We start from the raw sequence: 26,977 nt of genomic DNA on the forward strand, positions 1-26,977 counted from the left end.
ATCTATGTGGGGTTTTTTGTTTGTAAGTTACTTTGGGTTGCCACAGGCAAGATAAAGCGGCTAAGCAATTTAATAAGTGATAATAAATAAAAACAACTATTTCAAATGCAAAAAAATAATACTAAATCAAAACTTGTGTCAACATTCTGCATTCTAATTAAAGAGCAATGCCCATTTCTCCTCTGCAAACCTATCTCGCTGTCAGTTTAACGCTGCTTATAATTACGTTTTGCAGACTTATGGGCTGTGCTTCTTTCTGGAGGCTGCGCTGGAGTCCTGGCCTGGGGCACGGCCACCCCAATGGATGTCATCAAATCCCGGATGCAGGTGGATGGCGAGGGCCTGCGCAGATACTCCGGATTAGTACACTGCGTGAGGGACAGCGTAAGAGAAGAGGGGGTGAGAGTCCTCTTCAAAGGCCTCGGACTAAACTCCATCCGCGCCTTCCCTGCAAATATGATGGTGTTCTTTACTTACGAAGGTGTGCTTAGGTTAGGCGAACGCTGGATGAAATAAAGGGGGCATTGCAGCCTTCGCTAGCTGGCATCCTCGAGAGCAGGGCCATGGAACCTTTGCCATCAGAGGGCCACGTACAAACAGGGGTGGGACAACGAATGCTAAATTCATCTTTGTACAGTAAGGTAGTTTCTACACACAGTTGTGCACCCCTCTCTATCTTCCATCCAGGCATTCAAGGGGCATTATTATAATTGAAGGACACATTCCAGCCAGGCAAAAACACTCAAGGACCAGTGAGGGGTGTGGCCTAGGGAGAGGGGTGTGACCAGAGAGGGGCGTGGTCTAGAAAATCTCAAGGGCCAAACAGAGAGGTCTTGAGGGCCACAGTTGCCCTCTGTGCTGGAGGCTCCCCCATCCCTGCACCTAGAGGACACCAGGTTGGCAAAGGCTGCTTCACTGCAATATCATCTCTCCAAAGCGGTCTTTTCCTTTCGGAATGCTCAACCGAATTTCTTTTGAGAAAGCCGTCTGTGCATTGAGAAATTATTATTATTTATTCAATTTGCATTGCACTTGCTACACAGAGAGTCCCTAAGCAACTGACATAAAGCATGACATATTCTCTGAAAAGAAGAACATCGCATTGCAATAAAAACCATACAAAGACGCATGGAACAGACCCAGCAAAACAGGAGCAGCAAAAAAAAAAAGTCATAAGCAAGACGTATCATCAAGCAACACGACAATCCTTCAGATGCCTGGGAGAAGAGAGATTTTACCTTTCACCTGGTGTGGAAAGGATGCTGGCAGCAGGCTTGGGAAGGCATTCCACAGATAGGAAGCCACAACTGAAAAGACCCTGCCCTTGTTGTCACTTGCTGAACGTTCTTTGGAGGGGCGCTCTGAGGGCCCCAGGTGAAGACATGGGGGCCCAGGTAAGCCACCCTGTGGCCCCTTGAACTTAATATTCATTGCACACATACGCTGTTCTGCTCACCTTTGCTTCTGACCCCACCCATCACTGGCCGCTGGCCCTTACAAGGTTGCTCAGAAAGGAATGTGGTCTTCCCGCTGAAAAAAGGTTCTCCATCCCTGATTTAATTCTGGGTTCATCTGTTTTCCATATCCAGACATGGATATGGAAACAGGTGCACATGACTATCGCTGCCTGAAGTTGCTTAGAGCTGAAAATTTGCAAGTGTAAAGACAGAAGGAAAAATGAACACATACAGAGATCTGGATTTGCCAGTGATGGGCAATGGAAGAGTTTGATGTTCTGAACATTTCATTGACCCCAAATTACTCGTTACTGAACAAACAATAGAGCTGTTCAACCAGAGATGCACGAAAAGCCCAAGGCCACCGGCAGAAACAAGACACCACATGTAACATTCCATGTCCAAGAATTGCTTTGCTGGAACACTGCAGCTTGCAGTGGGAAGGCACATGTTGCATAAGAGGCTATTAATGGCCTTCCATTTACAACATGCTTTGCTTGACAAGGAAAAGTCGGCACTTTTAATTCTGCGCTCCCATTTATGCCATTGCAATCTCATTCATTCCCAGACAAGTGCTTTTTTACAAGCTTTGCAAGGGGAACTGGCTTGTGTGAGCACTAAGGGAATTTGGAATGCTGGATTAGAGCATCATGGCATGCTCAGGCAATTGGAACTACCCTTAGGCAAACCTTTGCAAAAACCGTGCTAGGTGGTTCACATTAAATTATGTGAAACTGTCGTTCTCTACCCTGCTCTCCCCAATTTTCATTAGGGAAGCTGTATTTGTCTGCTGCAGGCGTGAGCTTTCGTGGACTAAGTCCTGTATCATCAGATACAGGAAGTGTTATCTTGAGTTGGCAGGTAGATATACATGGTTTTGTGTGTGTGTGTGTGTGTGTGTGTGTGTTGTAAACAGTGAATTTAGAGTGTAATTTTATTTTGTTAAAGCTCAAATGTATTAAAATCTTACAATGACAATTCTTAAAGGAACAACACCGGGAAACTAACCCACATTTTTAGGGTAAAAACCCATTATTTTCTTTCAGTACACAGGTGATAGAACTGAATTTCTTGATTCAGCCTTGTGATCTGGTTTCACTGCTCATTTCCTGTTGAGATTCCTTTCCTGTGCAGCAGTGGCTTTCAGGCTGTGCACTGGGAATTCCTGGAGCTACTCAGAAGGTCACGAAAAGTTTTTTGATGACTAACAGCAAATAGGTTTCCTGAAAAAGACAGCAGGGGCACCGCTACCGAGCTTCCCTAATATGCACTGCTCCAGCTTTGGGGCTCCAGACCTTGCTGGGCTCAGACCCCATATACCCCCAGCTAGCCTGGCCAATGACCTGGGGACCTAAGGTTGTTGGAGGTCATGCTCTCAGTTCACAATGGGCAAAGATGTAGCCCAATTGTGCCCCCTGTGTGAACTGAGGGCGCAACGGGTAGCTCATTGGAAAGTGTTTCCAGCAGTTTAATGAACCGCTGTACTATACAATTAGAAAGTGTACAGTCCTTAACAAGAACATGCAAGTCCACCTGGCCCATGAGTTTGCGGTGACCTGGGACTATTGCAAGAGCTAGCAAATATTGCTGCATATAGCCTCTACTCCACAAACAGCTCACTACAAGTTTTGTTGTTCTGTATGGGACAATGACAATAAAGATTATCGTATCGTATTATCGTATTATAAGTGCCCCCTAAGCAAATTTAAAGTGATTTCCACTAGCCTATATTTATGTGCAACATCTGATAATAGTTGCATCTTCTGAGTGTTCACACACAAAAATGCACAAGTCTATACACCAGGTAATAACGGCAAAAACAGCCTTTGTTCTGCAAGATCTCCCTGTTTTTATTGCGTATGGTTTCAGTTTGTACAGTTGCTATGCATGATTAATAAACAATTCCCTTTACACCAGCATTCGTAAGCCGCTGTGCAAGATGTCTGAGCAGGGCTGGATTCACTGTCGCCCTTCTTAGCACTTTTCAAAAATAAACTCTCTTTGATTAGCTGCACCATTGTTAACAAAAACGAAACAAAAGACAAAAGCTCATGAACCAGACACACCAACATGATCTGCTACAAGAACGTATGGCAGGTCACAATGCTCCAGTTGCAATTTCTTATCCACACTCACCTGTTGTGGCACCTCAGCCTTCAACTAGTTTGATTGTAACTAGTAAAGACATACTAGGTTGGTGCAGTGTGCTTTCAGTGCATGGTATACAGGTCCGATGCATATAACCCACACAGCAGATCTCTACTGATGCAGAGTTTCAATGAACTGTGGATTCATGCCGCATTTAATGCTCACGACTTAAAGAAGACAAAAATGGAAACAAGAAGCTTTGTTTCTGCTTGCATCACAAACCTGAGAACCTGTTGTGTAGGAAATACTCAATGAGGGTTATAGTTTGTGGACTAATTCATGCTGAAAGATTATATGAACAACAGAAAGAGAGACACACACAAAGAGAGAGAGATAACCAGCTCTTAATCTCAACAATATAAACACAGAAACAAAGATGTCCTTTGTCTTGCAGCCACATTGCTGATGTCACAGCATCGCTTGGCGATTTTTAACTTCCCAGTTATCAGATAGGTTTGGTTTTTTTGCCCATTGTATACACTGTCTCTACTGTGATAATCTCTTAGCAGTCCATGCTGCCCCTGAGAAATAATAGCTATTATTATTAGTTTCCCTTGCTTTGCAGGGCAAAAACGAGCAACAATTTGCTTGCTGGGCTTGACAAAACTCCCCAAAGTCCAGTATAGACAACTTATAGATACTAGCCAGGTATCATTTGCAGAAAGACTCATCAACCAACTATCGTATGTTCTTAGAACCACTGAAATATAAGTGACTGCCCAAATGAAACTTGCCAGGCTGTTAGAAACACAGAAGGTCTTTAGTTCACACACTACTCGCTTGTGGAGGGCAAGCATGTTGAAAAGGGGCTCAGGGCTGCACCTTTAGCTATGAAATAAAAGTTTCTTCCTCCTGCTTCCACCATCACCACTGATGGCGTGCAGTAGAATGTCTGAAGGGGTGAGGCTGCCTGTGCAATTTGCAACCATGACTCCCAAGTTGCACCGGGAGCCTCCACTCACGGGAAAGAGGTTCCTGCTGCAGAGATCATGCTGGTCAGAATGGTGAAGGCAGAAGGAGCAGCCTGACTTGGATGAGATGGTCCCAAGCTCCCTCTCAACCGGCTTGTAACAAGTGGACAGCGCTTTTGATAAGGCCAAATTGCAATCATGTCCACTGTAACTAAACAACCGAAAAAGGAAAAAAACAAAGACAAATGTATATTCTGGATGGAAGAGTTGAGTTTATCTTTGAAACAGGCACAGCTCCTAGATGTAAAAACATGCCTAACACAGCTCCCACGGTAGCAGAATCTGGCATTGCACCACCTTTGTAATCAGCGTTTTTCTTAATATTGCGTTCCGTGAAATAGGGTCCTCTTGTTGACAAAGCAACTCTTTTCCAGGTGATCGGGTTATCTTGCTAACCCGTAATTAGTCAAATGAAGTCCTAGGCCAATGTCTGTTTTTTCCAAACACAAACTACATATTCCCAAAGTCACTGGTGACAATGGAGGGCGACTTTGAAAGTAACTTGCTAGAAGCAGAGAGGTACGTTGTTAGGGAGAGGCGGCAGACGAGAGGCTAGGGCAACACCAATCAAGTGTGCTCTATGTACTGATAAATCAACATGCACTTCTGCAATTAGTAATCAAACGCCAGCTTCCGCGGAGTCATAAATTCCTTCACTATTTCATCGGTGATCTGCTTTCGCCTTTGCTGGTGAGCAGCGATCAAGGGCTGCAGTGTTTCAATCAATGCCTTCTTGAGTTCTCCTGTCAGCAGTGCTCCACTTGTATAGGCCTGCCAAGAGAATGCCAGGGTCATATCTGGTAACATCTGGGGAAAGAACCCTCCTGCAAGTCTCCTGGAAGGAACAGCTGCTGGCAAGCAAAGCAATCTGTTTGCCTTAATTACATACATCATTCCCTCTGACGTATCTCTCGAGCTGCCATAGAAAGGGAAATTTTTAGGCACAGAGGATCCTGGTTTAAGGCCTAGAGGTTTGAGCTGATGACTCAGTGAGGACTTTTTTATTATTACTCCTAAGGGCACTTACTGAGGAACACTTTGCAGAGATTAGCTGCCTCTTACTTTAAGCCACTGCGTTGTGTTCAGAGCATAGAGGAAGAAGGATGGGGTTGCATTCAATCTAGCGCAAAGGTGAATACTGTGTCAGTGTGAGGATTTCTTTGTGCGTGATGGAAAGTTCTCCTCTCCGCCCCCCATGCATGCCCCAAATCTCTTCCAGGTTTCTCCCCAACCCTCTGGAGCAGATTTGGTGATGGTGTGCATGAAAGGAGAGAGGGGTATCCATTTGCACTAGGGCTAATTCTTGCACTAGTACAAAACGTTGCATACCTCTTGTGGACTTTCCTACCCTTTTAATGCAGGTTCTGATGCCTCAACAACCCACCATGATGAAAAGCCTGCAATTTTTCCCCTGGGTGATTTGTATACTGATTGTGCATTCTTCTTTCATGGGAAATTTACAGAGCATAGAAGGAAGCGTCAACTCGCTGCCGACACAGCTAAATGGAGGCCCTAAAAATGTTTCAACTGCATGCACAAACAGGATCAAATAAGAGCAGAACATAATTGGGTCTTCCTGATGCTCAGCCTTTGCCTGGCAACTGCAGCGAGTGCAGTCTGCCATCAAAGCTGGGTGAAGATATGAAGTCTAGCCTGGGTATGACTAACACGGGCTCTCTCCCACTGTGTAGGAATAATAGACATTTTTTGAGACAGTTGATAGCTACTGCCTCTGCTACCATCGTTTTTAGAGTGCTTATGTGGCTTCCATTCTTTCAACCAAACTACACACACAACGAAGCCCACTTTCCAGTCAATTTGGACCCAGAAGAAATAGAGGAGTGCCAGGAAGGGGGAATAAAATCTGTTGAGCTGCTATTGCAAAATCGTGATTGCCTATGTGCTTTTATCTGGGTAGTGAGGCATCTCACTGGGGGAGGGGGGGAAGAGAGGTAAGAATTACCTGCTTGATTTGTTCTAATTTGTCATCATCTTCGAGGAAGAAGGTGAGGTACATGTAGGACACATCCACATCACAGTTACCCCCATATTTCCGGTGCTCTTCCACTGTGTCTTTGCCACCAGAGAAGGCATGTTTATTGATCTGGAACAGAGATCCAAGGACTTCAGCAGGCTAGCTCTGGTCTACTTATAAAGAAATTCTGCAAATCCAGTCAGAAGGGATTGTCATGGAGCAACTCCAAGAATCATAATGCTTGAAAAGTCCAGAGGTCATCAAGTCTATGTAGAGGTTGTCAACATTCAGCTCACTCAAATAATCCAGGACATAGTATACCACCATGGCCTAGTTTATTATACCATGGCTGTTATGTGTTACTCCTGCTCAGAAGCTTAAGCATGGCTTGCTTAGCTCCAACAAATCTTGATGTGAAATCTTTTTTGCTTTACAAACCTTGCTGTGTTTTAACTATGATTTAACTGTGATCTCAGTACCCTTCCTTAACTATGGTTTATTTAACCACCCTACCGTAAATGCTCACCAAACTACAAAGGACAAACAGCTGGAAAATAAGCTAAACATTCGAGAAACAAGCCATGGTTTTTTGATCATCTGTGGGCAGGCCAGAATGACTAAAAGTGTGTGTGGTGTGTACACACACACAAACGGGTTTATATAATTGTTTTTAGGGGGCTTTTATTTTGAGATTAATTTTTTCAATTTGTTGAATATAAACTTCTTGCAAGGTGTAATGAAGGCTGGGGAATAAATTAATACAATACAGTAAAATGAGTAAGCATATGGTGTTATGCCAAAGGGTATGTGTATGCACGCGCACGCACGCGCACACACACACACACACACACACGAACCTCATAAGAACTGGAACTTTGCATAAGAGTTTCATGCAACACACTGGATTCTCATGTCACAAAATAAGGGAAGCCCCACCTAATGCCAAAGCAAAACTCCTACCTCTATCTATTATTAAACAACTGAATGATAAAAAAATTATTTGTCATGAGATGACAATCTGAAACTGACTGGCAAGTTCGCTCTTAAATTCTCTGGGAGGATATATCTGGCATTTAGGCAACAGCATGTGAAGTAACCTGAAGGTATTTCAGAAAAAAGCCAAGAAATCATGTTTTGTCCTGTTAAACCTTTGTTTTGTCTTGTTAAACCTTTGTTTTGTGCTTAATTCTTTATCCACGTACCACACTGCAACACACCCAGTGCACTTCCCTGGCAAAGAGTCATGCCGGATCGCCTTCAGGGGTCTGCAGACTTCATGTTGGAACACACTAAATGAACCATGTTTCAAGAGGAGAGTTGACTCGTCCATTCTCAGAGCCAGGCGGTCTGAGATTACAAACCACAGCAGCTTCAACACAGATTGATGCATTAAGCTTGGCTTGCCTAGCAACAGCCACCTTGTAGCAAGTGATTTCTGGTGCCTAGGACAAAACGAGTTCTGGTAGCTTGATTTACATCACAAGATGTCAATCTTTTAAAACCATGTGTATTTTTTTAAAAAAATAGTGACACCACCAGGTGAACATTGACGTCGGCCCCAGACCTGTGCCAGATGAGCAAACAGGATGTTTAGTACATTAAATATTACATCTAGTTTAGCTGAGAGTGCAAGGAGCTCAGTGTGTGTGTGATCCAGCCAGCTTCAGAATATTGCTTAGCTTCAGATATTTGTTAGAATATTTGTTTTGGTACAAACTGTGCAAGGAAACCAAAGAAATTTGGTAAGCGGTTTGTGAAAGTAAGATGGTGCACTGGAACCCAGGTGTGATTAAAAAGAATTGTATACACTGCCGACTTTTGTTTTCTTACCTTTGTTTTTATTTGCTTGGGTGTGTCAGTGAGAAAAATGGAGGAGTTGGGGTCACTAGAGCTCATTTTTGTTTGTGCACCTTGCAAGGCTGGAAAGAAGACAGAATGCAGCAACGCTGGCTTGGAAAAGCCGATCCGAGGGGCCACGTCTCTCGTCATTCTGAAGTAGGGATCCTGCAAAACAACAAGCAGGAACAGGCTTGTGTGTGAAGCGGAAAACCAATGATTCACAGTTGTTTGCTGTGTGAGTTCAAGTGATGCAAAATACTACATAACAAATAGAAAGCCTCTTTCAGGATCTAAGGCACAATAGATAAGCTGAACCTAGCGAAGCTCTGAATTGATGATTTGCTGTTGGGAACAGAGAATGACGTCTTGTTATTTGTTAGATCGTAAGAGGAGCCCCCTGGATAAGGCCAATAGCTCATCTAGTCCAGCATCCTGTTCCCACAGTGGCTGAACAGTTTGCCTGTGGGAAACCAGCAAGCAGGGTTTGAGCACAAGAACATTCTCCCCTCCAATGGTTTCCACCAACTGATATAATAAATAACAACAGCAACAATTTATTATTTATACCCTGCCCATCTGGCTGGGTTATCCCAGCCACTCTGGGTGGCTTCCAACAGAATATTAAAATACAATACAGTGGTACCTCAGGTTAAGTACTTAATTCGTTCCGGAGGTCCTTACTTAACCCGAAACTGTTCTTAACCTGAAGCACCACTTTAACTAATGGGGCCTCCCGCTGCTGCCACACCACTGGAGCACGATTTCTGTTCTCATCCTGAAGCAAAGTTCTTAACCCAAGGTACTATTTCTGGGTTAGCGGAGTCTGTAACCTGAAGCGTATGTAACCTGAGATACCACTGTAGTCTATTAAATATTAAAAGCTTCCCTAAACAGGGCTGCCTTCAGATGTCTTCTAAAAGTCTGGTACTTTTCTCTCTGACATCTGGTGGGAGGGCGTTCCACAGGGCAGGTGCCACTACCAAGAAGGCCCTCTGCCTGGTTCCTTGTAACTTGGCTTCTTGCAGCGAGGGAACCGCCAGAAGGCCCTCAAAGCTGGACCTCAGTGTCTGAGCAGAATGATGGGGGTGGAGACGCTCCTTCAGGTATACTGGACCGAGGCTGTTTAGGGCTTTAAAGGTCAGCACCAACACTTTGAATTGTGCTCAGAAGCATTGCTGTGTCCAACAGAGGCAGCAGAGCACAGCCATCATGGCTAGTAGCCATCAGTAACCCTATTCTCCATGAATTTGTCTAATCCTCTTTTGAAGCCATCCCAATTGGTGGTCCTCACGACCGCCTGTGGGAGCAACTTCCAGTTTAACTATGTGTTGTGTGAAGAAGTGTTTTCTTTTAAGCATTACTGAACCTTGCAAGAGGAAAGGAAAGCATTCGTTCCATGGACTTCTTTAAGTTATCTTACGATCCAAAGCTATATAATTATAGGATGCAATTAAGAGATACGCAGAACTCATCGAGCTCCGGTAATTATACAGCTTTTTGGCCAGCGGCAATAGATTTAATGGAAGTGTTTTAAAAGATTTTAAGAAGAAGCGTTTCCTACCTGGTCAATTGCGCATGGGATCAGACACGGAATGTTGCTCTTGTTGTTGAAGATCTGTGGAAATGATGAGCTGAAGGATGGAGCTGCTTGAATAGCAGGAAAACTGATTTTCCCTAGAAGGGAACAAATCACGCACATTTGTGAGTTTGCTTTCAGCAGCAAGCTAATGGCTTTAGACTTCATTTTGTGAGTCGCTCTGAGGCAACTGACAAAAGTGCACCTAGGACTGGAGTGCTAGCACCAGCTATTCCACAATTTAACAAGGACAAAATTCTTTCCAGTATGTTTACTGATGGAATTTTAATCTTGTGCTTCCTTCAAGGGGTTCAGGAGGATTGACAAGGTTTTCCACCCTCCATTTAGTCACAACCACCTTGGTTGTGACCCTGATTCTTTGATATAATTGCTGAACAACTCCCACTGGATTTTTGCTTCTGTTCATGAATTGCTAGAAACCTATCGGGAACTCACCTATACAGTCACTGTCTGTAAAACCGAAGATTCCTTTCACTTGGTTGAAGGTCACATGCTTTTGGATTTTAACAATGTTCCTATAGAATCCTGGGCTCATCCTGAGAAAGAAGGGGAGTCAAAACTAAAAATTTAGACAAGGAAAAGAATGCCTTCTGGAGAATATTCACAGGCCAGCACCACAATCTATTCTACTTTTTTTTACTTACAGAACTACAGAAGCAAATTATTTATACTTAAAGAACATTTACAAAGGAATATTTTTATTATTCCCCCTCCCCCGAAAAGGTGTTGAAAAAGATCACTATGACACTAAGATAGTACAGTCGTATCTTGCAAGTCAAAGGAATCCATTTCAGAAGTCAGTTCGACTTCCAAAACGTTTGAAAACCAAAGCACGGCTTCTGATTGGCAGCAAGAAGCTCCTGCAGCCCATCGAAAGTTGCAGAAGCCCCGTTGGACATTCGGGTTCCAAAAATAGTTCGCAAACCGGAACAGTCACTTCCGGATTTGCAGTGTTCGGGAGCCAAAACGTCCAGGAACTAAGCTGTTCGAAAACCAAGGTACAACTATAGTAAGTTATCTTTGCTCCGATTCAGTACTTTCTCAGCAAAAGTCTTTTGTTTTCCCTCCAAGTAAAAATAATGCAAAATTACTGCAATTGTCTTGGGATTCCCCTTTCAGAGCAGGCTATTTGTAGGCTTGTCACCGTAAACCAAGTAACAAACAAAACATAATTAAAAGATTTAATTACAGTGGTACCTTGGGTTACAGATGCTTCAGGTTACAGACTCCGCTAACCCAGAAATTTACCTCGGGTTAAGAACTTTGCTTCAGGATGAGAACAGAAATCGTGCTCCGGCGGCGCGGCAGCAGCGGGAGGCCCCATTAGCTAAAGTAGTGCTTCAGGTTCAGAACAGTTTCAGGTTAAGAACGGACCTCCAGAACGAATTAAGTACTTAACACGAGGTACCACTGTATAAACAGAGCAATGGTCACCCTATGGAGGGCCATAGGCTAACTGCTCCCGGTTAAGATGTTTGTATGTAAGAAAGTATACCATGTTTCTCTGACCAAAAACGTATGGAAAAATATTCTAGGTCACTTTGAACTGCTGCCTAAAAGGAGTATTCATAAATGACAGGGACCAACTTTTGCAGTCCACGTGCTGCCAGCCAAGAGAGAGACAACACATGCAGTACACGTAAAGCTTATTTGTGCAACGCCATCTGCTTCTATGATAGGAACCCAGGGAGCTGCCTGAGGACGATGGAGATGACTGGCCCGTCTTGCTTAGCCTTGTCTCTGGCAGTCGCTCTACAGCAGGGGTCAGCAAGTTTTTTCAGCAGGGGGCCGGTCCACTGTCCCTCAGACCTTGTGGGAGGCCGGATTATATTTTGGGGAAAAAAATAGATGCATGAGCCCCGGCGGCTGCTTACCTGTGTCTTGCGAGTAGCAGGGGCTGGCGGTGGCGGGACGATGAGCGGAGCGCGAAAGGGCTCCAGAAAGGGGCTGCTTAAAATGGCCGCTCAAGCGCTCCTGCTGCTGGCACCAACAAAGCCCAGCCCCCTTCCTCCTCTAGGCAGGGCGGGGAGAAGCCAGGAGGAGGGAGGGAGGAGGCGGCGCCGCTGCCGCATGAAGGAGAGGGAGGGAAAGAACGTGTGTCTTGGTGATCCATGCGACAATTCCTGGACTGTCTGCGGGCCGGATCCAGTGGCGTAGCGTGGGTTGTCAGCACCCGGGGCAAGGCAAGTAATTTGTGCCCCCTAACCCCTCCGCACCACACCGCACGCCCGGCACCGCCCCCCCCACAGTGGGTGGCGACCCGGCGGCTCGGATCGGATTCGCACAGCCAGCACTGCAGTGAGAGAGAGTGAGTGAGCCAGGTAGGGGCAGAGAGCTGCGAGTGCGAGCGCCCCCCCAGATGTTGCGCCCGGTGCGGCCAGCCCCCCTGCACCCCCACGCTATGCCACTGGCTGGATCCAAAACGCAATTGGGCCTGATCCGGCCCACAGATCTTAGTTTGTCTACCCATGTTCTACGGGATTTCAGGCAGCAGTCTTCCCCTGCCCTACCTGAAAACGCTGAGGATTTAGCGCTGCTTTACCACTGACCTATGGCCCTTCCCATATCTCAGGTGCTGTTTTACAGTAAATAAAGAATTTTTCATTTTCAGTCCCTCTCCCTGGCTATAATTAAGATGAAACCAAGAAAAGGCAGTGACTGCGGTGATTATGCTCTCCAACCAGACTAGTGTACTTAAAAAAGAAAAGACAAAAAAAAGGAGTGGAGCCAGATTGACTCAAAAGTTTTACATTTTACAGTCCTCAGGTCTGCAATCCCTGGAATATTAAAACTCTACGGAAAACTACAGGCAGCTTCCTTGCTGGCCTGCCAAACAATCAAGTGCAACTCAGTTCAAGATCTGGTTTCCTTTTGATAAATTCCTATTTCCTCTGAAGCTGAAATGACCTCGAGGGGTTGCAGAAGCATTGCGCCCCCTACTGGCACTTAATATGATAACCATATGCATGCTATAACACTCTGGGATTCTTCCTTAAGGCTCGAGGGCGTGATAAAGACACACTGGGTTAACTGGTGTTTAATGGAACCCAAAGAAAAATGCATTTACTTATTGAAATTTTAAAAACTGCTTGATCAAATCTCCCTCTACTACTACTATTATTTTTACATAAAACAATAATAATTAGTAAAAACACAAATAAAATCAGTAAGATGTTTAAAATGAATGTAGGCGGTTTAATTATGTTTCTGGGAAGGCTTGGTGAAATAGGTTTTCGGCAGGTGCGTATGAGAATATACCAAGGTCTACATGCAGGGAGTTCCCAAGCACAGGTGCTGCCACGTCGAGACAGATTCCTTGCAAATTGAACATTATACGGCATTTCTAAAAGTGCAAGTTCCGCAGATAGAAGTGATCAAATAGGCATTGCTATTTCCTTCTTTAATAAAAGCATTACTTTTCAGTAATATTCCCTTTCTTCTTACTGAACAAAGCTCATTTTACATCTGAAGGCAGCCCTGTATAGGGAAGTTTTTAAATGTTTAATGCTTTATTATGCTTTCATATATGTTGGAAGCTGCCCAGAGTGGCTGGGGCAACCCAGTCAGATGGGTGGGGTACAATTATTAATTATTATTATTATTATTATTATTATTACTCAAGCCTTGCCATGTACTGCATCTTGTTATCTTGGGCAAAATGGTTCATCTCCCCCTGCCACCCCAGCTAAATTTGATAGAAAGTTTGAGATCACAGAAAACAACAGAAGACATTTGATCATGCAAAGTTTCAAAGAATACTTAGAAATGTACCCCAAATATTCCAGATCAGAAAAGATGAAGGTTTTATTTATGTCAAAGCCGCAGGCTATAATGTCCTTGATGTTTTCTATGGCACACTGATAAGCCTTCTCAAGTGTCATATCCTTCCACAGGTACTTCTCATCATCAGTTATCTGTATGACTAGGGGAACATTAAATACTTCTTGTAACCACCTGGTTAAAAAAAATGAAACAGATTTAGCTTTAGGGTGGGTTCTAGTTCAATCATTAGCCAACATGGTAATCTTTATACAATAGTGCAATCTGGGTTGAAATTAAATTATTCACAGATTCCTTTGATGACAGACTTTACAGAATCGTTTTCTCAGCTGCAAAGACTCTCCTAAATCGATTTATTTTAAAGATGTGGTTATGCACACTATGGGTATGCATTGTCCACAATATTTGATTTGGACCTCAATTTGGCACTTTGGAAAACAATCAGCCTCAATCTGAAGTGCTTCAGAAGAGATAAAATCCATGCTGGGGAAAAGCGGCTTTGTTTCTATTCCCTGTAGGAAAACAGCTATAATTTCCCCCCATTTGACAGAAGTGGATGAAATTTGCAGGCAGAGTAGCCCCTCCAGACTGGATCAAGCCTGCCAAATTATCTGGATACTAAATGCTGCAATTGTGTCATGTAATCACAGAAATGGATAAAGCGGCATTTCCTTTCACTGCTACTTTGACGAAATCTTGGTTGTGCAAACAGCAATAAAAATATTTTAAATCTGCATTCATACTTAGATAAATTGAAAGAATTCAAAGAAACATGCAGTTAGTTCCACAAGCAGAAGGGGACTTCAGACTGGTGCTTTCTAGCAAACTGCTTGGGAAACAAAGAGATTTCAAAAGCAGATCATGATATGGCATGAGGGACAGGAACATTTGTTCATTTTACTTCAACCATTTGTACACTGCTTAATCACAGTGGTATATGGGAGACCCAATACAATAAGACTAACTATGTGTTGATGCTGTAAAATTAATAAGTGTCCTAGAATTAAAAATGTCTTTAGTAAGTGCTGAAAGTTCTACAGGATGAGTTTCACAAAACTGGGACCACAATACTAAGCTCCTTGTGGTACAAGCTACGTTTCTGAGTCATGGGGGACCACTAACAGAGACTCCCCCTTATTGATCAAGTGGTGAAATAAGGGATCAGGCAGTCCCTGAGGTATCCTAGACCCAAGTTTTTAAGGGCGTTGTAAATGAATAAAAATAACCTTGAACCTGGCAGCCAGTGCAAGCATTTGAGCACCCAGAGTTACGTGCTGGCCATAATCTGCCCCTCCATCAATAGTCTAGCCACAGCATTTTGCACCAGACTAGGCCCAACAGTAGCCCCACATAAAAGGCACTGTAATGACTGAGTCCTGCACAAAATAAAATAAAAAATCCACTGAGCTATTGCAAGCCCCTTGCATGAGCCCATCTTTGATGCCAGTCAGTTTTTTTATCCGTGTAAAGTTTTGCTGGCCATTGAATTGTATCAAAGATTAATGTGGTTATGTTACTTGTCCCATTATGTGTCTTCTGTCATTTTTTGTGCAGCAGGAGAATCCAGTTTCTGTTTTGTGTATATTAAAAAAGTCTTCAAACTCCCTCTTTTCCTCTCAACTTACAATCAAGAAGCAGAAGCAGAATTCCCTGGGCAGCCCTTTGTTCTTTCGGCTGCTCCAGAGTGGAACTGCAGAAACATTTACATTTCTCTTTGTTGTTACCTTGGTTCTTCGGCTCATCCACATTTGTACATTTATTATGGTGACGTCTGTCACCTAGTTCAAGCTGCTTATCTTTGTGGCAGATAAGACAGAGAACAATGTTACAGACAAGGGTGGGGAGATGGATCTGGCCAGGAGGTCAGATTTTTAACATCCCTACCCCTGGAAGGGCAAGCCTGATGGGTGGGTGCGCCCACCTGCCAGTTACCTGACATAACAATGGTATCAAATGTTTCCCCATGTGGCTTGCGTACCTTGTTGATCAACTGGTTGTCAGTGCTTGCAAAGTACCGTGCAAAGGGCTTTGCAGGCGCTACGGATCAGTGGTGCCTGCCAATACCCTTTTGCTCAGCCACATCTTTCCCTGCCCCACGCCTGACATCATATATGGCATCGGTTGTAGGGCAGGTGGGTGTGGCTTGGCCAAAACAGCCTGAGGGACCACGGGCCAGACGTTATCCAATGCTGTCGTAGAGAATGATCTCTCCTAGCTGAGCAGAGGTAACTTGTTTCCCATGTACACAGAAGCCACAGCCATGAACTCAAATAATAGGATAATGAAAACTGCCCAAAGTCGCCCAGTGTCCTAAAGGGGTGTGCTGTTTGGGGGAAGGCATAGAGTAGAGCACAGATGTGGTCCACCAGGCATTGTTGGAGTGCATCTCACATAATCCCTGGCCATTGGCCATGCTGCATAGGGCAAGTGGGGGCTGGAGTGAAGAAAACGGAGGTGTCAAAGTTGAGAATCAGAGAGAAAGGAAGGGGTTCACATTTGGCAGCTGTTTCATTGCCCAGCCCATTCATGAGTTACAGTAGCAATTGCAGTCCTATTTCTGCTTACAAAAAGTCCTCTGCCGGGTTGTGTGTGTGTTTTTGCAAACTCCCCCTAAATGCCTGCCCCCGTGCCTCATTCCATGGTCTTCAAGAGGTGTCCCCCCCCCATCCATTTGAAGAGGTAAAAGGGGTAAGAAGAACTCATCCATAAATTTCCTTCCATTCATGGATCTGAGTCCCAATTCTATGAATCACAGGTTCTGATCTAGCGCTTTGTATGTTGTCTTAAATGAGTAGCAAATATATAACATGAAATGTTACATACTTCCAGAGTTACTTACTTTGTGAAAGTAAATGGGATAAGGTGACCAACATGCATTGCCTCCGCTGAGGGACCTCTGCCGGTGTATAGGTAGAATGGCTTCTTATTTTCATAGGCATCAAGAATTTGGTTCATATCTCTGGAGAAAAGTAAAGATACAGAGTTTGACTTTTTTAAAGAAGAGCTTGACAAAATGAAAAAAGCACGAGAAGTTCCAAAGAAGGCAACATGTCACTTTTGTGACTGCAATTTGTGTTTTAAGGAAAATATTATAATTTAAATAGTGCAACTGGGGCTTGCATGCAGTGGAAAAACCTGACACCCCAGCTGTGCAATTTAAAGAATTATGCAAGACTCCTTTACCATTCACCCCACAAGAAAGTTGGCTTTTGCTTTCTCTGGCAGAGAAGTATGTGAAATACATCTGTACAAAGTCTGAAAGAGGCTGACAAACCAGCAATTAAACCTACTTACCTATGAGAAAAGAAGATTCCTCTGCGTAGGAAGTGGTGTGGTTTATGCCCAGTAACTCTTTCTATCCGGTTGATGAGGTCTTTATCAATTTTGCTGCTGCCAAATCGAACTGAAGACAACCAAAATGGTCAATAGATATTATATTTATTATTATTATTATTATTATTATTATTATTATTATTTAGTTGCTTGTTGCACAAAAAGGTCTTCAAGTGACTTAGAGCATATTCACATAGTACAGTATAGGTAAAAATACAATATAATATTATAGACACATTCAGTGGTGATATACTGCTATCTAACTCACCATTGAATTAGTAATACAGCATAGCAACATGATCCCACCACTCCAAATAAAAACAAGGGAATTGTTAAATATTTTGGCTTACCATTACCCTTAAATGCCTACAAAAATGTACAAAACTACATCTACACTCTTCTTTAAATCAGATTCCCTGATCCCTTTTCCAAACTGAGCTACTTCATTCTCAGTAAGCCATCAGAGTTATAGTGCAATCTTTAGAAAGTTTATTCAGAGGTAAGTCCCATCAGATTCAATGGTTCATATTCCCTAGTGTGCTTTTGACTGCTGCCCTAGAAGCACAAATCACCTTCTGAAATTTCTCATTATTTCCTTCCTTAAGACAGACTTTTAAGGCAATGCTGAACATAAGACCAGATAGATCAAGTCTGGGGAATATCTAGTTCAGCCTTCTGCTTCTGACCGTGGCTTGTGAGAAACCTCCAGGAAACCCACAAGAAGGGTTTGAAGACAAATGGTGTTAGGCAGCAATACTGCCTCTCAAAAACTGGAAATAGAAAGGGCCGCTTGAGCACAATGGAAAACTTGGTTAATCTGAGCACTTCATGACAAAAATGCAGCAGACAGAGCATGCTATATTATAGATTTTTAAAATCTTTTAAAAATGGACAGAACACCACATACCTATAAGTTTATCATAATCCACTCCCTTTGCATTGGATGTCTGTACTGTCCAAGGGTCTACAAAATCATTATCTTCTGTGTCTCCTGGACCATTACTGACTGGAGTGAAGTCTGTTGGAGGGGAACCTGGTTTATATTCCTCACCTGTCGCTGTTTTATAGCTCAGTTTTAATGAAAGTAATAACTTAACTGCTGTATCAATTTCATCCTGGGGTGAAAGAAGAAAACACACAACAAGGCAGGGTTCAGGTTAATAAAATGCAGAAAGCTGTGGCCTTGCAGCTACATTATACAGAATAGAAAATGTTCTATATGCATGAAATCGTATGTGTGTTTTTGTGTGTGTATATACATACATACATATGAATGAGAGAATGAATGAGAGAATGAATAACAGGTTGAAGACGAAAGTGGATGGGGCAGAGAGATGAAGCAGCTGGCTCTCCAAACTCCATGTAAACAAACCAAATGACCTGCTTGTCTAACCTTGAGCAACGTCACTCAAGGTCTCCATTTCACTTTTCCACTTGCAAAACTAATACAAATATTTACTTACCTTGTAGGGGCTCTGTAGGACTTGAAAGAGTTCTTAAATGTGCAGAGAAGCTAATATTTCCTTTACAGACTTACCCTAACCACCCCTATCTGCTGCTATCAAATCCCACCTGAAAACTCAACTTTTCCACTGTTTCCCATTGGCGTAGCCCTTTGTTCAACACTCAAGTGCATTCTTACCCATGTCTCTAACCTATCGCTAATCTAAAATGCCCTGAAAATACAACCAGGTAACTAATTAGCCTATCAAATACATTACTAAAATATGGGCCACAAACAACAAGTTTTATAAAAAAACACACACCAGGCACGTTCATAGAAGGTGGGCTTATTAATGGACATTAGCCATGAGGAGTCAAATGAAACATCCTGATTCAGAGCTCTTACTGCTGGACATGTAGGGCTGGGGTGGAAACAGCATGGCAGGACTACTGCACTGTTATCCCAATATATCTGGATAAACACCATAGAAAATATGATCCTGGACTAGAGAGACCCTTTGTTGGATTCAGAAGGCAATTTTAAATGATTTTGGACTCAGACACAGGACACTCCCGCTGGCAAAAAGAGTAGGTGGGAAGAGAATATATTTTTGCCAAGCCCACCTTCCCCTTGCAGTCTGAAAAGTGTTCCAGAGGGTTGAAGGACCCCCTAGAACAGTATGGGGGTAATGCAGGAGGCAGAAGGGGGAAACTGAGGCAAAAAGCCTCTCCCCGTTTTCCTCCGGTAGGCATGCCCACTGGATCTCAATCCTTTCACCAACCAGAAGGAATCATAGAATCATAGAGTTGGAAGAGACCACAAGGGCCATCGAGTCCAACCCCCTGCCAAGCAGGAAACACCATCAGAGCACTCCTGACATATGGTTGTCAAGCCTCTGCTTGAATACCTCCAAAGAAGGAGACTCCACCACACTCCTTGGCAGCAAATTCCACTTTCGAACAGCTCTTACTGTCAGGAAGTTCTTCCTAATGTTTAGGTGGAATCTTCTTTCTTGTAGTTTGGATCCATTGCTCCATGTCCTCTTCTCTGGAGCAGCAGAAAACAACCTTTCTCCCTCCTCTATGTGACATCCTTTTATATATTTGAACATGGCTATCATATCACCCCTTAATCTCCTCTTCTCCAGGCTAAACATGCCCAGCTTCCTTAGCCGTTCCTCATAAGAGCTCTTCTGCTTCTGGAAGGGACACTCTAGATCAATCCCTTATATATTAAAAGTCTCAACCAAGGAACTTAGAAATTACTGTTTTTGTGAGATAGCTACCTTTTTTAAAAAACAACCCCCCCTTTTTAAAGGAGCTTGTAGATGTAGAAATCCAGCTTTATTAAAAGGCTATCTATCTATCTATCTATCTATCTATCTATCTATCTATCTAAGAAAGTTGCATAACTAGATTCTACTAAAATAAAATTCTAACTGGAAAACTAATATTGCTAAGAGTTCAGTTAATGAAATACAATTTTACCTTTGGTGCTTTCTCAGCTTTTAGCGATCTGACTTTTTCTCCTTGTGCAGTCACTTGTTCAAACAGTTCAAGAGGATTAAGAGAGCAAAAGTCACAATTCTGAAGGTCTGCCATTTTCAGGAGTGTGAAGGATCTTTTCTGTTTATAGTTTAAAGTGCAAGTTGCAGCTTCTTTTTATCCAGAAACTTCAAAACAGCCTGGAGGAGTCTAGAAGATAAAAGACAATGTATGCTTTAATCTTTGGTAGCTAGTTTTATAAATATTGCATAGGTCAAGCATTATTTTTTATGTGCAAACACACAAAATAGGATTCAAGTTTTTCAAACACATGTATTTTTAAATCTAAGAATACTGTACATGAATACATCGATTTAATATTTAGCATCCACCTGGTAGGCCCAACAGAGCTTTATTACCGGAAAACAAACCTCATTCCAAAATCAAAGTCAGAGGCTTTCCTGAAGCAATTAGGCATGGCATTTATAGAGAAGCTTGCTCAAGCCAAGCCAGTTTACAAACATGTTTGTCATCAAGGGCAAAGGTTAGCCTTTCCCCCATCTTTTTGATCTGATGCTACTCTGGGCATCATTTAGCACTTAAACAGCTCACTCCTATATGTGCATTATCATTCTGCTGCTCTTCACCCTAAGGTCCCAGAGTGGGCCACAACAATTTAAAGTACATTAAAAACAGTTTTAAAACTTAAAATTAATATATGTACTCACAAAAAGGGTGGGTTTTGAAAAGATACATCTCAGGTGTCAAAGGCCAGGGTAAAGAGGTGTGCTTTCAGCATTCATAGAATCATAGAATCATAGAGTTGGAAGAGACCACAAGGGCCATCGAGTCCAACCCCCTGCCAAGCAGGAAACACCATCAGAGCACTCCTGACATATGGTTGTCAAGCCTCTGCTTAAAGACCTCCAAAGAAGGAGACTCCACCACACTCCTTGGCAGCAAATTCCACTGTCGAACAGCTCTTACTGTCAGGAAGTTCTTCCTAATGTTTAGGTGGAATCTTCTTTCTTGTAGTTTGGATCCATTGCTCCGTGTCCGCTTCTCTGGAGCAGCAGAAAACAACCTTTCTCCCTCCTCTATGTGACATCCTTTTATATATTTGAACATGGCTATCATATCACCCCTTAACCTCCTCTTCTCCAGGCTAAACATGCCCAGCTCCCTTAGCCGATCCTCATAAGGCATTGTTTCCAGGCCTTTGACCATTTTGGTTGCCCTCCTCTGTACACGTTCTAGTTTTTCAGTGTCCTTCTTGAACTGTGGTGCCCAGAACTGGACACAGTACTCCAGGTGAGGTCTGACCAGAGCAGAATACAGTGGCACGATAACTTCCCTTGATCTAGATGCTATACTCCTATTGATGCAGCCCAGAATTGCATTGGCTTTTTTAGCTGCCGCGTCACACTGTTGGCTCATTTTAAGTTTGTGGTCAACCAAGACTCCTCATTCGCTCAAAGCTGTTTAATAAAGTTGCCAGGCTCTCCTCTGTGGGGAGGAAGTTTTGCAATTTAGGAGCTGCCATAGAGCAGGCATAGGCAATCTTCGGCCCTCCAGATGTTTTGGACTACAATTCCCATCATCCCTGACCACTGTTCCTGTTGGTTAGGGATCATGGGAGTTGTAGGCCAAAACATCTGGAGGGCCGAAGGTTGTCTATGCCTGCCATAGAGAATGAATGCCCTCTCCTTGGTGCTGTAGCTGGGAATGAATGCCCTCAACAGGTGGCTGGCATGCCTAGCCACCGAGGCCACCTGAGCCTCCAGTGACAGCACCCCAAGGTGTGGACCTGCTCCTTCCAGGGGAGTGCAATGCCATCCAGGAAGGTTGTCTCCCCACCTCCTGTACATGAAAACTGGGGACACATATCATCTCTGTCTTTTCAGGATTCAACTTCAATTTCTTGGCCCCTATCCAGCACATTACTGCTTGCAAGCACCACTCTAACACTGCATCTGCCTCTCCAATTCAGAAGAAGAGAAGAAGAGTTTGGATTTGATATCCCGCTTTATCACTACCCTAAGGAGTCTCAAAGCAGCTAACATTCTCCTTTCCCTTCCTCCCCCACAACAAACACTCTGTGAGGTGAGTGGGGCTGAGAGACTTCAAAGAAGTGTGACTAGCCCAACCAAGGTCACCCAGCAGCTCCATGTGGAGGAGCGGGGATGCGAACCTGGTTCACCAGATTACGAGTCTACCGCTCTTAACCACTACACCCCACTAGAACAGAGAGATAAGAGTTGGGTGACACTTCATTCCAATGGCAGCTCCCAAAGGCTTCCTATAGATGTTAAATAGCATGGGGAACAAGGTGGAACTCTGCGGGACCCCACAGAACAACTCTCATGGTGCTGAAGAGTAGCTTCCCAAGCTACTTTCTGGAAACAGAAAGAGGAATTGTTGAACCACAGTGCCCCCAATCTCCATATCCTAGAGATGCTCCAGAAGGACACCATGATCAACAATATTAAAAGCTGCAAGGGATCAAGGAGAATGAGCAGGTTCATACTCCTCTATCTCTCTCCTGACAAATGTCTTCAACCAAGATGGTTTCAGTGCCATGGTCAGGCATGAAACCAGAATGGAATAGACTTGGAAGTTAAGTCCCGCAGTATTCATGGGGCTCACTTCCAAAGTGCTGTTGTAGCCTTCAAAAGGAAGCCACAAGTCCCAGTGTGTAAGCATATCCTTTCACAGCCTTGAATTTTCAGCAATTTCTCCACAATTCTCCAATTTCCTTAAATCCCAATACAGCAATATCCCTTTTCACTGCAATACTCCTCCATTTGCTTGATTGCATCTCAAATATCACTTCTGGAACAAACACACCATACAATGAATCGAACTAAAGCCAATCAGTGTTTTAACTTGCTGAGTAAACCATTATTCTTGGAACTTGACTTGGGAAATGAATATCTGCTTTAGATTTATTAATTACACTTCTGCCTAGCTCTGTGGCTAGGTGTATCATTGCTACTTTTTCCTCAACACTTAAAAAACAGGGTTTCATAGTATGCTTTGAGAATTCTATTCCACTCATCTACATGCCATTATTACGATGCCAAATGCTTTGCCTTAGTCAATTACGCTTAAGCAAAAAATTACATGTAATAACTCTTCCATCTCCACTTCTCCACTCAAAAAATCTATTCCCATGGGATCTAATTTCAGCCTCAATTTTTCTTGAGAATTTTCTGCCAATCATTTTTAATGCATTTTACTTATTCAACAAATAAGTGAAATGGCAAACTTATACAATGTCTGCTTTTGAAATGAGGAAAAGACAGGGTATATTTACAATTTTCAGCCTTCAGTTTGTTTTTCAGATGAGCTCCCAAAAACTGATGCAAACTCTGGTAAGCTCTATCACTATCATTTCCCCAAAACACAGACAAAATGCCATCAGCTTCTGGACACCCTATGCACATCCCGCATCATGCCATGCTCCAGAGGATTGAGAGAACCCTCAGAACATTCACCTTAATACAATGTTGACTATAGCCTTATGGAAATTACAATGGTCACAGTCCTAAAAAGAACCAAACCTGGATTTACTTTGTAAATGCTGTTCTATAACACTGGGTAAATGTTTGCTTATTTATCGCCCCCACCCTGCCCAACTCAGAAGAAAATGGTAACGATGCCGAGTGTGCCTCAATTATGGATCACAACTCCGGCCAACTGAAGACAGATTTTTCAAGAGCTACAGCCCACCGAATGGCAAGATAGAGCACACAACTAAATTTGAAACATCATTAGACAATACTTAGTCAACCATTCCTTAAGCAGCGTACAAGAACGGCGGTTCTTTACTCTCCCCAGGCAGGTTGTTCCATTCCTGAACTGCTCACACAAATGCAAACTTTAGACCCCAGAAGGCAAAAAGCCTATCAGTTAAGGAAGTATTAAAACCCCACAGGTGCTCACTTTCCCTGGCTCCTGCTTAAACAGGACAGTATCCCTGCCTTCTCTGTGTATAACACAAGGGAACACTGAATTTTAATTGCCCTTTTAAGGTTATAATACAGGGGTCAACAAACTTTTTCAGGACCTCAGACCTTGTGGGGGGCCGGACCCACCACCTCCCAAAAGCACCTCCCCTCCCAAAAGGCCCCCCTGCCTATGCCACTCACGCCACAGCCACCAATGCTGCCTCGTCTTCGGCAGCGTTGGCATCCTCTGTCTCGGTGGGGCACAGAGCCCATGCTGCTGACCTGGGCGGTGGATGCAGCCTCCATGCCGCTGCTGCTTTCTTCCATTTGGCCACCTTAGCAGGAAGGAAGGGGTGGTACCCAGATGCTGCTGGCCTGGGTGGCAGAGGCAACCTCTGGCCGCTGCCGCTTCCTTCCGCTTGGCCGCTTCCTCCCGCTTGGCCACCTGAGCGGGAAGGAAGGGGTGCCACCCAGAGGCGTCTGCGGCTTTTGATTGGCTGCAGGAGCTTCCTGCAGCCAATCAAAAGCCGTGCCGTGTCACAGAAGTCAGTCTCTGTGCAGCAAGGCCTCTGTTCTGTGCCTGTTTAGTGCAGGGACTGACCGAGTGGGCAGCAGGGTCCGCAAGCCGGATTAACGAGCCCAGAGGGTCGTATCCTGCCCGTGGGCCTTAGTTTGACAACCTCTGTTATAATATATAAGAAGATTTACATTAATGTTCTTTGCTCACTCCATTACAAAATCAATAAATATTAACGTGTCAAAGTGTACGATTAACAGTGTATTGTTAAATCACTAGCATAAGCAAAAATGCCCCAATCTTTCAGAATGAAGCAAAAGAGTACAGATTTTCAGGCAATGTACCCAGGAGCCCTGGAATTCCTTGGAAGCTTACCAGAGCCTCCTTAATCTGAAAATCAATAATGGTTGTCAAGCTTTTCTGCAAGACAGCTTCCCTCCCCGTTTCCACCACCTGCAATGTGCAATAAAATGTATATTGGGAGTATTCTAGGGCATATTCTCAGTTTGTGTGAGTCCATAAGCCCAGCTGTTAGATGTGAACCCTAAGATAACTCCCCAAACCCTCTGCAAGACACAGAGGTTCCATGGCAAATACGCAAGTTGTGTACAACATTCCTTATCAGGGAAATGGTTGTTGACAGGCCTCCCAGAAGGTAGAAAATGTGAAAACCAGAGCAGTAACATACTCATACGGATGGTCAGCCACAGTGCCCCTTCAAATGTTTGTTTGGAGGGCAGGGGGAGAGGTGACTGGGAGGCAACTTCAATCACTAACAATGGTCTGTCAGAAAATAGCAAGCAGTTCAGCCTTCTTCCAAGTGTCTAAGTATACAGTGGAAGCTCGGGTTGTGAACATGATTCGTGTGGGATGCACGTTCACAACCCGCAGTGTCTGCAATCTGCAGCAGCGCATCTGTGCATGTGGGGTTGTGATTCGGCACATCTGCGCATGCGCAAAGCGCAATTTAGTGCTTCCGCGACCCCCAAAACCCGGAAGTAACCCGTTCTGGTACTTCTGGGTTTTGGTGGTCCGCAACACGAAAAACCGCAACCTGAAGCATCTGTAACCCGAGGTATGATTGTACACAGCTCTCAATCTGGGCTCTTATTGTACACTCTGTGTTTTATCTTATTGGTCTGCTAACTGACTGCATTTTGGCGGGAGGTCTCTGCCAAAAAAATGAACATTTTATGTTACATTTTATTAATGCTTTAAATTATTATCTTGTGTTTTAACATTGCAGTTTACTCTGTGCCCTGTAAATGGTACCAGGAACATGTGCTGATGGTTAGCTATATAAACATAGCAATAAATAGTAATAACTTTTTTTTTTTAATAGCTTGTAGTACTGTCTGGTGAATAGTAAGAAAGGCTTGGAACTATTAGCACTCAGTACTTTAAGTGTTCAAAGCACTTATATTATGTTATCTCAGTAGATCAATATTAACATATTTTGTGGAAGAGAAAACTTTGAACCCAAGATTTTGGGGTTGACAGCTTAGTCTGCAAAGGCAGCTCTTTATGACAGACATGATTGCTAGGTGCATGTTATTAATTCCTTCAATAATCATGAAAAGTCTGTATGACATATACACGCCTTAAAAAGACCTGTGCATGGAATGCTGTGAACCCTAATTGGGACAATGCTGATGACTCTCAGCCTGCTCAACTCACAAGTTCAGAATCAGCCTTGTAAGCAAAGCTATTTCTCAATCGGATTACCCCACTTTTTGGAATAGGGCCAGGAGAGACAACCGCCATGAGATGCCATGACAGACCAGTGATTCACTGGTTTCCTCTGAATTGCAGCTTTCCAGGATCTCAGAAAGAAGTCTCTTTGCTAGCCTGGCTACAGGAGATGTGGCCACTAGGGAGCATGGAGAGAGACTGTAGCTCATTAATCCAGGGCATGCTATATAGGCAGAAAGTCCCAGTTTCAATACTCCACATTACCTTTAAAAGAGGGATCAAATAGCAGCTGACAGGCAAGATCGTTGCTAAAGACCCTGGGAAACTGCTGAGCTAGATGAACAAAAGTTTGACCTTGTGTAAGGAAGCTTCCTATGTTCTCCAAATCCACCTGCAACTCCTTCTGGCCCCTCTCCTGGGTGAACAGCTTTCTTAAATAAAATAAAAAAGCCCTTCTTAAAAGATGTAAGGGGAGACCAAATCCAAAAGTGGAATAGTGGTTATGAATTGTGAAGCCTCTGGTATGAATTTTGCCTCTGCCAAGAACTCACCAGGTCACCTCAGGCAAGCCACTCTTATCTCTGTCTCAGTTCCCCCTCTGCTGTAGCAGAGGTATAATAATGATGACTTACCTTGCAGTGCTGGTATAAGGATGATAGTACATGTGATATATAGTACATGTGAACTTCAAGCATGTAAAGTGTTATTAAAACGCTGGCAAGGACTATACAAATGCTAAGTATCATCATATTTTGGTTACGGTGATCTAATAAACTCAATGCCCGGTCTC

At 43.5% G+C, this 26,977-nt stretch overlaps 2 protein-coding genes across 5 annotated transcripts in view; one reads left to right on the forward strand and one right to left on the reverse strand.

Annotated features, from left to right (window-relative positions):
* SLC25A47 (solute carrier family 25 member 47) overlaps positions 1–3,374 on the forward strand; it is a 36,801-nt gene extending 33,427 nt beyond the window's left edge. The window contains 1 exon segment of the mRNA XM_083439060.1: positions 236–3,374. Within this exon segment, the coding sequence (XP_083295186.1) occupies positions 236–516 (281 nt within the window). The 3' untranslated portion in view covers positions 517–3,374.
* The window catches only part of WARS1 (tryptophanyl-tRNA synthetase 1), a 29,323-nt gene continuing 3,336 nt past the window's right edge, over positions 991–26,977 (reverse strand). For 2 of the 4 annotated variants that reach the window (XM_083438181.1, XM_083438180.1), the window contains 10 exons: positions 20,032–20,238; positions 18,008–18,215; positions 17,062–17,170; positions 16,607–16,726; positions 13,759–13,941; positions 10,423–10,523; positions 9,952–10,064; positions 8,382–8,555; positions 6,540–6,680; positions 991–5,347 (listed from right to left, as the gene is read on the reverse strand). In XM_083438181.1, coding sequence (XP_083294307.1) covers positions 5,189–5,347; positions 6,540–6,680; positions 8,382–8,555; positions 9,952–10,064; positions 10,423–10,523; positions 13,759–13,941; positions 16,607–16,726; positions 17,062–17,170; positions 18,008–18,215; positions 20,032–20,145 — 1,422 coding nt within the window. In that variant the 5' untranslated portion in view covers positions 20,146–20,238 and the 3' untranslated portion in view covers positions 991–5,188. Of the gene's footprint in view, positions 5,348–6,539; positions 6,681–8,381; positions 8,556–9,951; positions 10,065–10,422; positions 10,524–13,758; positions 13,942–16,606; positions 16,727–17,061; positions 17,171–18,007; positions 18,216–20,031; positions 20,239–26,451; positions 26,619–26,977 lie in introns of all 4 variants that reach the window. The other 2 variants (XM_083438183.1, XM_083438182.1) reach the window with 2 other exon arrangements.

Source organism: Podarcis tiliguerta, assembly GCF_965153285.1.
Source record: "Podarcis tiliguerta genome assembly, chromosome: 1".
NCBI lineage: Eukaryota > Metazoa > Chordata > Lepidosauria > Squamata > Lacertidae > Podarcis > Podarcis tiliguerta.